Here is a 12,205-nt window from a genome sequence, read left to right as displayed (position 1 = left end):
TTTGGGGCATTATTTATGCTAACCAGTATTTCCTTAGAGGAATAGATTTGTCAGAAACCAGGCATTTGTGTGCATGTATTTAATTGGTCAAATCACCTAGGAAGCCCACACTTCCCATCTCATCTCTTTAACTGAAAGGCCTTTTTGCCTATTAGCTCAAGGCAAAATCATCAACAGTGGATGGTTGCTCAGTGTGCTCAATGAAAGATCTGACCAGTAAAATCTTTTGTTTGCATGTTTTAGTTCAGTAAGATTGTTTTTATGTATAACTGCAACGTAGATGATCAGACACATTGTATTTTTAATTAGTGCTGAAATGCAGGTCATTCCAAAGGGGTTTTCTTACTTTTTCTTGCAACTGTAGCCATATGAAGTACCTTTCTTTATTTGTATAGAAAATAAAATGTCATACATGGTCTGCAACCACATAAGCAAATAAATGTGTAACTATTTAATGTGTTTTGGATAAAATGTGATGTCAGGATGTGATGTTAGGCTTCCATGGGCTTGTAAGTCTGAAAATATTTAAACTATATTTAATTATATATATCAACCATATCTTACCTAATCGACTGTGTTTACAGTGAAAGGAGAAAAGGTGCACAAATGAATGTCCCAAACTGTTCCTTTAATGAAGAAAAAACATGTCCATGTGTTTCTGGTGTTCTGATTGTATTTTATGTGTTTCATGTGGGAATCATATCAGAGTCACAAGGGCCTGACCTCCCAGCTCCTCCCTCATCTGCCTCTGATGAGGAACAGAGGAAGGAGTGCTACTACAACCTGAACGATGCGAACCTGTGTGAAAACGTGCTCTCTCGCAACGTGACAAAGCAGGAGTGCTGCTGCACTGTGGGGGCAGGCTGGGGGGACAACTGTGAAATCCACCCCTGCCCATTGAAAGGACAAGGTACAGTAAATATGGTTGAATCTGTTTATTTGATTGATTGATTGTTTGTTTGTTGTTGTTGTTGTTGTTTTTCAAAATAGCTATAATACATCAAAATATCTTAGCTCCTTAAATGAAATGAAAACGTGGGGGTATGAAAGTGTCTATTAGTCCAAAAAAGTGATAGTTATATACTATTAAGATATTGCCTCATAATATTTAACAGATGTGAGATGTGTGATCATTCACAGAAATAATTTGTCGTGCATTATTAACTTTTCTGTTTATCCATCTATTAAATATATACAGTCTTCAGATTAAAATCTTATTCTATATAATGTGTTTCTATGTAATATATAATGTATGTAATATTTGTATATCATCTTGATTGTGTGTGTTTATCTGTCCTTAGCGGAGTATGATTGGCTCTGTCCACATGGTTCTGGCATTCTCCCAGTCATCTCCTCAGCGGAAGGGTTTAGTCATCTCCAGCTCAGAGGTACTTCTGCATCTACAGCCTTTTGGTTTAGATTAATCCAAAGCCCTGCTCTTACAGGTGGGACTAACAACCAAAGTTACTGCACTAGTTAGATCATTTAATATATATATATGACTTTGATAGTCACTGGCACTGCTGGTGGCTCGACGATTAGAGCAATATATATTATATTTTATTATATTTTATTATTTTATTTATTCAATATTGCTCTTTGGGTGTAACTGGAACCTTGAGATCACAATTTCGTTCCACCCTATGTACCATATGTGATATGTGACATATGTGACAATAAAGTCTCTTGAGTCCTGTATCCACTGGGCTATTGATGACAGGGTTGTGGGTTCGATACCCAGAGTTGAAAAGCTCTGGGTGCTGCAGCACTGCACCTATGGCTGCACAGCACTTTGGACGTGTGTATGCACTGTCCACGGTGTGTGTGTGCCTACTAGTGTGTATGTGTGTCTTAACTGCATAGCTGGGTTAAAGGCAGAGGCCAAACTCCAATTGTGCCAACACGAACGGTTCTCTTTATAAAAATAAAAAAAAGAAAAGAGCTGTTAGAGTTAATATCCCATCATATCTGAGATGTTAGGCTAAGGACATTATCCTCCATAGTTTGGGGAGATACTTTTCACTGGATAAAGTGTAATGTTCTGAATGTCAGTCTCACTATTTGTTTTGTAAGAATTTGGATGGATTTTCTGTTGATTTTCAAGGCATAACAAGTTTTCCATTGTTTGTCAGCTTGTAAGCACAATGTACTGTTTTTGCTCACAGACGCAGATGAATGCGAGATGTTTGGCCCAGAAATTTGTAAAAATGGTCTTTGCGCAAACTTCTATGCAACTTTCTCCTGCTTCTGTCGCAACGGCTATCACTACGACAAAGTCCGCATGGAGTGTGTTGGTAAGAAGCGATCATTTATTTACAGGAATTACAAACCGGATTCCAAAAAAGTTGGGACACTAAACAAATTGTGAATGCAATGATGTGGAGATGGCAAATGTCAATATTTTATTCGTAACATAGATGACAGATCAAAAGTTTAATCTGAGTAAATTTTAAAGGAGAAATATGTTGATTCAAAATTTCATGGCGTCAACAAATCCCAAAAAAGTTGGGACAAGGCAATTTTTACCACTGTGTGGCATCCCCCCTTCTTCTTACAACACTCAACAGACATCTGGGTACAGAGGAGACCAGTTTCTCAAGTTTAGAAATAGGAATGCTCTCCCATTCATGTCTAATACAGGCCTCTAACTGTTCAATCGTCTTGGGCCTTCTTTGTCGCACCTTCCTCTTTATGATGCGCCAAATGTTCTCTATAGGTGAAAGATCTGGACTGCAGGCTGGCCATTTCAGTACCCGGATTCTTCTCCTACGTAGCCATGATGTTGTGATTGCTGCAGAATGTGGTCTGGCATTATCTTGTTGAAAAATGCAGGGTCTTCCCTGAAAGAGATGACGTCTAGATGGGAGCATATGTTGTTCTAGAACCTGAACATAGTTCTCTGCATTAATGGTGCCTTTCCAGACATGCAAGCTGCCCATGCCACAAGCACTCATGCAACCCCATACCATCAGTGATGCAGGCTTCTGAACGGGTTGATAACAACTTGGGTTATCCTTGTCCTCTCTGGTCCGGATGACATGGCATCCCAGTGTTCCATAAAGAACTTCAAATCGTGACTCATCTGACCACAGAACAGTCAGAAAAGACCCCTGGCCCAGGGCAAACGTCTGAGCTTGTGGAGCTTGCTTAGAAATGGCTTCCTCTTTGCACTGTAGAGTTTCAGCTGGCAACGGCGGATGGCATGGTGGATTGTGTTCACTGACGATTTCTGGAAGTATTCCTGAGCCCATTCTGTTATTTCCTTGACAGTGGCATTCCTGTTTGAGGTGCAGTGACGTTTAAGGGCCCGGAGATCACGAGCATCCAGTAGAGTTTTATGGCCTTGACCCTTACACACAGCGATTGTTCCAGATTCTCTGAATCTTCTGATGATGTTAAGCACGGTTGATGATGATAACTTGAAGGTCTTTGCTATTTCACGCTGGGTAACACCATTCTGGTATTGCTGCACTATCTTTCTGCGCAACAATGGTGGAATTGGTGATCCTCTTACCATCTTGGCTTCAGAGAGACACTGACACTCTGAGAAGCTCTTTTTATACCCAATCATGTTGTCAATTGACCTAATTAGTGTTAATTGGTCTTCCAGCTGTTCGTTATATGCTCAATTTCCTTTTTCCAGCCACTTATTGCTGCTTGTCCCAACTTTTTTGGGATTTGTTGACGCCATGAAATTTTGAATCAACATATTTCTCCTTTAAAATGTTACATTTACTCAGATTAAACTTTTGATCTGTCATCTATGTTCTATTACGAATAAAATATTGACATTTGCCATCTCCACATCATTGCATTCAGTTTTTATTCACAATTTGTTTAGTGTCCCAACTTTTTTGGAATCGGGTTTGTAGGTATTAGGTATTTATAATATTACTATTTAATTCATATATAGAATAATTTACAAATATATACATTGTACAGCACATTTTTTGTATTTACAAAAGCAGTCCAAAGTACTTTGCAGGATTTCCACAACTGTAGCCAGATGCTAGGAACAGCAGTAATAAAGACACAGTAAAAATAATGGATGATGGACAGGAAAATTTGAGAAAAACAAGCAGTAACACCTGGGCTAGAGGTGGTAGGATATAGGCACAGAAAGACATGCAGGGCTTCACAGATCAGAATAGGACTATTCATACAGAATCAGGGATTACATCAGAAGAGACAGGTGCACGTAATGAAGAACTTGGAAAAAAGTCCATGAACATGAAGAAAACACAGCGGTTAAAGTAAGGAAATATATTTTCAGCTGTGTTTTAAACTGGTAACAGAGGGGAACTGTGGAGTCAGCTATGAGGGAAGCAAGCAGTCGGGTCATTTCTGCAAGTTGTGGGATTGTCTTGTTGTATGTCTGAGCACCATCAGCTGTTGAAGCTGAAGTTTCTTTTCGAGATGTGGTCCCTAATTATAATAAAGTAATGTCTTCTGGTTAAGGTCATTGCAGGAGAGGTCCACAGGGAAGCTAAACCAGACTTCAAGACAGTTGAAGTGTGTAGGGTGACTAGTTTTACCAGATCTAATCAGGAAGTTATGGGGATGGTATTTTATTTAGTGTAGTGTATCTTCCATATATTTATTTATCTTAATACACAACACTCTAAAAAAACAAAGGTGCTTCAAAGGGTTTGATGCCATAGAAGAACCACAGTTGGTTCTGAGAGTGAAAAACCTTAATTTATAAAGAAACTTTACAGCAAGACATCATTGTGACCCCACTAGTGGTTCTTCTATTGCTTCTATCACTTAAAGAGTTATCTTTAATGTTAAGGGTCTACACCCATGAGCAAAAACACTATGAACAAGTAAGCATTTTTTTCTCATAGCAGCAGTGCATGTAAAAGTATGGGATATATTACAAGTAACAGTGTACATTTATATGCAAAAGTTTGGGTGCCCCGGACAAATTATACATTTTGTAGATTTTCTAATGGATAATAATAAATCCTTAAATCCGCTAGCACCCAATTTAAATGTAAACTTTATTTGCACAGTTTCTTCTAAGCATTAATGTGAAGTTTTTTACACTATATGCCTCAACGCAAAGTGCACTGTAAAGGCAGACTGCATGGCTAAGTGCTTAATTTTTTATAGCCTACCTGTGGCAATCAGACTAAATGATGCCTTGAAAATGATGAATGAATTCAGTGACTACGACGTGTGTCCCTATACTTTTGTCCATATAGTGTAGAAAACAGAACATCACATGCCACATTTAATTTTTGCTTTTTCACTATATTTCAATATTTTTCAATGTTTAAGATCTTTGTAGAGGAGTTGAACATATTTACACTATAATTTGACCTGGGGTTCCCAAACTGCTGCACAAAACTGTGGACGTATTTGGTGTGGACAGTATTGTGAGCATGTTTTCTCTGACTGTGTCTCAGATTATGATGAATGTAAGGATGAGAATCAGTGTGAACACGGAACGTGTGTGAACACGGAGGGCTCCTTCAACTGCTTCTGTAGTCCACCTCTTGTCCTGGACAGCACACAGCGCCGCTGCATCACCATCAACAGCACAGAGGGTGAGACGTCAACTGACCTCGTCTCCTGCTGTTCCCAGAAAAAGAGCATTTTCATTTCCTCTGCTCTGTTCTATATTTACCTATTCATCGTTGACTTTCTGTGTCTGTGTTTCTGCCTGAAGGTGCTCATGGGGTTATAGATGTTCACACAGACATCTGCTGGCAGCAGCTGAAACACGATGGCATTTGTTCTGATCCTAAGGTGGACTCTTGGACCACCTACACTGAGTGCTGCTGCCTGTATGGTGTTGCCTGGGGTTCGCAGTGTGCCTTCTGCCCCGATAGATCATCCAGTGAGTAACACAAAGTCTGTCCTCCAAAAAAAAAACTGTAGTGAGCAGCATTTTCTTTAGCTAAAATGGATATTGTAAGGATATTAAAAATGAATATTGACCCCAAACATGGATATTAACCATTGCAAGAATGTGCATGTTTCTTTAATCTACTCATTACTGAGAGTTAAATGTCATGATTTCTCAGTCATGTTCTTGCATTCATTTGATATGTAAATAAAGCCATTTAACAAAGCTGAAAGTTCAGTAGCTAAAAGCTTAATAACACTCCTATAGGCAAGTATCACAGCTTTCTGTAGCAACACGATGGGCTGATTTAAGAGCAGTGGCTATATAAGGCCCAAGCAAATCCCATAGTGACAACCGAATGCTGAAATGTTACATACAGTAACTATAATGTAATAGCTATGATATGAACTGCAACTAACATTTTTGGCATGTGTCTCCACGCAGGTCACTTTGCCGTGTTGTGCAACCTGCCTCAGAGAGGCACAGACAGTCTGCGAGAAAGACCAGGCTTTGAGTATGGACCAGATGTCACCCCTGATGGACCTTATGGACCAATTTACTGGGATAACTACGGCCCTGTGGGAGGCGACACCTATTATAGCCCTGAAGGTCATTTGAATGGCGACGTCTTCCCTGATCCATCAAATGGATACAGCTCTAGAGAGATCGAACGAGTACCTTTGCACAGACCCAGACAGAACCAGCCACCTCGTCGACTGGATCCCTACAGGGGTAATGTTGTTCCGCCATATGAACACATTTGTGCTCATTGTGGGAGATTATCTGAATAGCAGTTTTTAAGAATCTGTTGCTACTGATGTATTTAGTCTGTGATTACATGCATCATGAAAATGTCTTTAAACATTATGATAAAGTATTTTTAACAAATCGCCCAGCCCTATTTATATACAGCTCTGGAGAAAGAGACCACCCTACATTATCATTTTCTCTGGTTTTATTATGTGTGTTTAGCGAAATTAACATTTGTGTTGTATTTAATAAACCAACATCATTTCCCCTAAATTCCAAATACAAATATTGCTATTTAGAGAATTAATTAGCAGAAATAACTGCTCAAAAACAACTGCCCAAATAATGCAAAGAAATGATTATAATAATTATAATGCAAATAAGTTATTATTCAAATTGAAACAACACAGTACTAATATTTGAACTTTGAGAGCATTCAAAACTGCCAATCACAGTTTCAGTTTCTTGGCAGGCTCTCCACTAGTATTTCACATTGATATTAGAACACACAAAGAGCTGCAATATACACAAGGAGAAAATGTGTGATGATGACCCAAATAGCTGATCTGATACTAAGTAAAATGAATGTTATGGTAATGAATACCATTAAGTCAGCCTAGATAATCTGGTGCCTCTGATTGAATAAGAAATGTATTATTTAATCCTAATAAAAAGTATTTCTGTTTATCTGTATAAGGATTTAAAAAATGTGAACAATGAAAGCGTGATTCCATAGTGGATGTTTTTCTGTAGGTCGTAATGAAGGCTTTGAAGGTTTACAAGCAGAAGAGTGTGGCATCTTAAATGGGTGTGAAAATGGCCGCTGTGTTCGCGTGAGAGAAGGCTACACCTGTGACTGCTTTGATGGCTATGAACTTGACCTAAGCAAGATGGCATGCATTGGTAAGACTCTGTTCTCCTGTATATATATATATATATATATATATATATATATATATATATATATATATATATATATATATATATAGCAATTTTCTGATATGCAGCAAAATATATGTTTTAAAACCATGACATATATCACAATAATTGGAATTCTCTTATCTCCAGCATATTTGTCACATACGAAAATCTCTTGGATCACTTTTAGTAGGTACTGACTACTGCATACCAGGAACACCCCCACAAGACCTACCTGATGTTTTGGAGATGTTCTGACCCAGTCGTCTATCTATCCCCTTTTGGTTTTTGTCAGAGTGGCTCAGATTCTTATGCTTGACCATTTTTTCCTGCTTTAACACATCATCACCTTCAAGAACTGACTGTTCATTGGCTGCTTTATTTGTATTATTTATTTACTGTGGATTACATATACAGTATGTTCTAGAATTGGTGCTGTATTAACTTGTGTTTACTATGTAACATATATCTATACACTCAACCATTTATGGGGCATATATTGCCATATTTGCTATTAATTCATTTTATTCTCTATATCCCCAAAACAGCCAATAGGGACCATCCTTTCCGACTTGTGTCCAAAAACGTTCCTTATGGTAGAAAATCAATGACTTCCAAATTCCATGCTGTTTCAGAATGATGTGATTGAGGCGAGGTTTGGATGTGTTTCAGTGCACTCGCACTCCATCAGAACCTTTCCCAGGAATTGTCCCTTAAATAGACAACTGCTGGATGTCCCTCAGAAATATTTCTTACCGAATGCTCAGACAATCAGAGGTGCTGACAGTAATGGCCTTGCATTAGTCCTTGTGAATCACAGCGGGAATGAATGATCAAAGGGCCTTCTGCGCTGTAACATTAAATCTAAGCCCAAAGACAGCACCAACAAGCCAGAATCCCTCAATCACAGCCACGTCATGCTGTATATAGATATTACACAATAGGACTTTCTCTGTTTGGTTGACTTGATTACTGTTACAGCATTGTCCAAGAATCTGATTACATACTGAACATGCACCACAAAATAAATAGACTCCGTGGTGAGACACTGAGACCTTCCAATGAGTTTCAGAAAGTTAGGAAAAGTACACAGTTTATATGTCGCACGGCGAAAAACAAACGAAGCGATACAGACTCTCCAAAGGAGGAGGATAATGACAACCTCTGAGTCATTGTCCGTTTTGGGCTTTTTTCCGTGTTGCTTACTTTTGACAGCAGCACAAGATGCCCACTGACTCACTGAGTAGCAGGGAAACGGGCATGTGAACAACTATGTAAGTGAATGCAGAAGACAGGGCTTCCTCAGTTCACCAGAGAAGAATGTTGCTAGAAAGAAGACCAAGGCAAGATAAGGATGCACAGTTAGAGAGAAAGTGCTTCTTCCATTACGGAAGTTCTGCCATTGCCAGGAATCTTCTTTAAAAAGCTTACTTGGAGGCAGTCCAGCTCTCTTATAATGTCTGTAAAGCGAGGCGCTCCCAGTTAACAGTGTGCGCTCTGTCTTACAGCTCTCCAAAAAAGTGTGTCCTTGTGTTTGTGTGTGGTGGTATGTAATGGTAATGGTAGTGTATATGCTGACTAATTACTTTGACTGGTACTCAAAAGCAAGGTTGCGTACGTCTAACCTTACAATGTCTAATTAAGGCGATGACATGTCTTCCTCTCGTATTAATTTATTTTAGGAATGTCCAGATTTTTTACCTCCCAATCTGATTCGAGTCTCTTAATGCTGACTGTCAGCCAATACCGATCGGATCCGATCTGATCTTTGTGTTTCTATAAAATATTCATCCCCATAACTTAAGTAAGATGTGCTAATACACGACAGTAAACAGCAGTAAAATCACTGTTCTAAAATCAGACTACATTAAAAAAAATGATTTATTTTGTTTGGAGCAACTTTTTAAACGACTGTTTTAAACTCTATAGTGTTTAATATCCCACAGTCCAGTCTGACTGACCTACCTGACCTTTCAGCTCCCAGCTCCTTTACAACTCTGCAGTCAGGTCACTTTCTGTGTGTATATTAGCATTAGCCTCCTCCTTGGTTCTGAATGCGCCGTTCAGAGCTGGTTTAGAACCAAAGAAAGGAGTGTGGTTCTCTCGCTGGTAGAACATTAGAGCAATTCCACCATTCAGTTTCTAATCAGGTGGAATTCAGGAGTGAAGACGGGATGTGAGGAACAGTATATCTTCCTAAATGGAGATGATGGAATAAAACATCTTTGTTTTTGCACAAATACGACCAAACTGGGGGGATTTAGCAGTGTGGACCAAAACGGCAGAAAACAGTCCAACATTTTCTGGAAGAGTGAAGAGTTTAAATCCTCCTCTTCTGACAGATTAATTAATACACTCTTTACCTGCTGCTCTGTGGCCGTCTGCTGTTGCTGTGGCACGTTGACAGCAAGGCTCTGAGCTAACTCTAAGATAAAGTTTTCCTCTTCCCCAAACTCTCCGTTTCACCTTAAATAATGCAGCAGTTACAATCTGCTGCTGAAATGAACTCCCTGTAACTGCAGCACTATTTAAGGTGGACTGGAGAGTTAGCATTAGAAGCCAACTCTAGCTTTTGTTTTGGCTGCTAACTGGTAATGTTGCCGCTCTTATCAGTTCAAATAAAGCTCTGTTTGAGTTTTGCTCACCGAAATAAGCTCACAGATGAACTCTGTCTAAGAAATGTAGGAGTTTGTCTGCAGCAGCTGAGGATTATGTTTACTAATGGCACCCTAAGGATCAGAAGTGGATCGAAACCTTAAAAGCCGATACCCAATCCATTAAAAATGCCTGGATTGCCCCCCAATCCCCAGTCACTGGATTGGATTGGAACATCATTAATTAATGTATTAATTATTTGTATTTATTTATACTATAACACTTTCAAAACAGTCATATGATCTCCAGGGATTAAGCTGATGTTTAAATCATAAATACAAGCAACATCTACCTGCCATTGGATCAGGCTAATGCTGTCTCTGTTTCTCTCCTTTCAGACATAAATGAATGTAAAGACATCAGCGACAGCGTAGAGCTCTGCAAGAACGGAGTGTGTTCCAACACAGAAGGCTCGTACAAGTGCACCTGCCTGCCAGGCTTCGTGGCCTCCTCCAAGCCCCACGAGTGCATCCCAGAGGACCAACCGCCAGCCCCTGGTGTGGAGGGGAAGTGACACACTTCTCTCTCGCCTCCCACCACTACCACTCGAGCGGACTGACACTAAACCTGCATCAGTGAAGCCGAGCCAGCTGAGCTCTGAACAGCACCCAGACAACTCCAGCTCTCTGGCGCTCATTCAGACTTGTATATAAAGTGTACTGATTTTCATATATGTGGTAAGATGACCTGTGAAATGACTTGTTTTTACTTTCGAAGGACTCCCAACACAAGGAAAGAGCAGTTCCACAGCGTTTGAGCGAACCATTATTACACATAGTTTAGTCCACAGTTCATACATCTATGGTCATTCGTTACTGGAGGTCATTAGGGCGTAGGCTTCTTTGAGGGGGCTTTGGACTTCTTTTTTTGTACAGATCTTGTACTATGTTTTAAATTGGTTTGTTACATATTTTAATAGTACATTCAGCACACTCAATATTTTGTTTGACCGAAAACATAGAAAATTACAAAAAAAAGAAGATTAACCTTGTAGATTTATAGATTTCTGTACAAATGTTTTGTAACACTATCGTATGTATGAAACAAAGTGGTTTACACTGTATCAGATAAAGTGTATGTATCCTGCCCTGTGGAGCAGACAATGAAATGTAATTTTATGGAATGACTGCACTTTCTAACAGATGTTACGTGGTGCCTTCAATCCAGCAAACACATAATTCACAGATGTTCATCCGCAGATATAGATAGTCATTTGCTAGACTATATAGCCTACTTTCAATTAAAACACATACATACATCTTTGCTGGCTAGACACTCAACGAATTTAGGTCTTAACCAACAGGAGACCACTTTTCTGGACAAGGTCATCTGTCCTGCTCTTGAGCAGATATGACACTTAACTATTTTTACATTAACATTTCACTCATTCCACTTGGTTGTAGCTGAGGGTTTACAGGGATGCCAAGGACTGAATATTACAGAAGACAGTTATGTAACTGCAGGGAGTGCTCAGTGAGGATCACAGCATCTCCAGGTATTCATTATAACCATGTTCAACACCACCTGAGCTCTCTTCTTTAAGAAGGGGAACCTTCTTGTATGTGTGGTGGTGCATGGTTTCAACAAGTGCCTGTAGTCACTTCAGTATCCCTGTTGTACAGCCTGTATTGATGTGCACTGTGTGATCACTAGCGCCCGTGCTCAGCACAGGCCTCGAAATGAAGTAACTCCAGGAAGCACATTTGATTTTGGCATTATGGAAAGTAGTCTTACACGTGATGAATGATGGTGGTCATAAGTAGGCTGTAGGGCCGCCCCCTGTATTGGAAACTGTGGTCTACCATGTTTTGTTCATTCCACTTGATTACCTCTGACTGTAGTTGTTTCCGGACATTAAAGTCTGTAAATGAAAATCGCCTGTGTCTTTATTTTGACCAAGTAGTAGTAAGACGAGGGACTAATGTCCCATATGTTGACAAACAGACTGTCGCTGTCACACAAAAAAAACTTGGATCTCCAAAATGACAACTTTACAGGAGAAGGAAAAAACCTTCTTAACTTTGAATT

At 39.5% G+C, this 12,205-nt stretch overlaps 1 protein-coding gene across 1 annotated transcript in view; it reads left to right on the top strand.

Moving 5' to 3' along the window:
• The window catches only part of LOC140564075 (latent-transforming growth factor beta-binding protein 2-like), a 154,840-nt gene extending 142,880 nt beyond the window's left edge, over nt 1-11,960 (top strand). Inside the window, exons 36-43 of the mRNA XM_072689151.1 lie at nt 707-910; nt 1,302-1,388; nt 2,166-2,294; nt 5,412-5,552; nt 5,675-5,845; nt 6,299-6,586; nt 7,358-7,507; nt 10,516-11,960. Of these exons, the coding sequence (XP_072545252.1) occupies nt 707-910; nt 1,302-1,388; nt 2,166-2,294; nt 5,412-5,552; nt 5,675-5,845; nt 6,299-6,586; nt 7,358-7,507; nt 10,516-10,691 (1,346 nt within the window). The 3' untranslated portion in view covers nt 10,692-11,960. The remainder of the gene's footprint in view (nt 1-706; nt 911-1,301; nt 1,389-2,165; nt 2,295-5,411; nt 5,553-5,674; nt 5,846-6,298; nt 6,587-7,357; nt 7,508-10,515) is intronic.
• Nucleotides 11,961-12,205: the final 245 nt, after the last annotated feature.

The sequence above is a fragment of the Salminus brasiliensis genome, chromosome 10 (genome assembly GCF_030463535.1).
Source record: "Salminus brasiliensis chromosome 10, fSalBra1.hap2, whole genome shotgun sequence".
NCBI classification, from domain to species: domain Eukaryota; kingdom Metazoa; phylum Chordata; class Actinopteri; order Characiformes; family Bryconidae; genus Salminus; species Salminus brasiliensis.
Note: the sequence above shows the minus strand (reverse complement) of the source record. Positions and strands in the feature narration are given on the sequence as shown.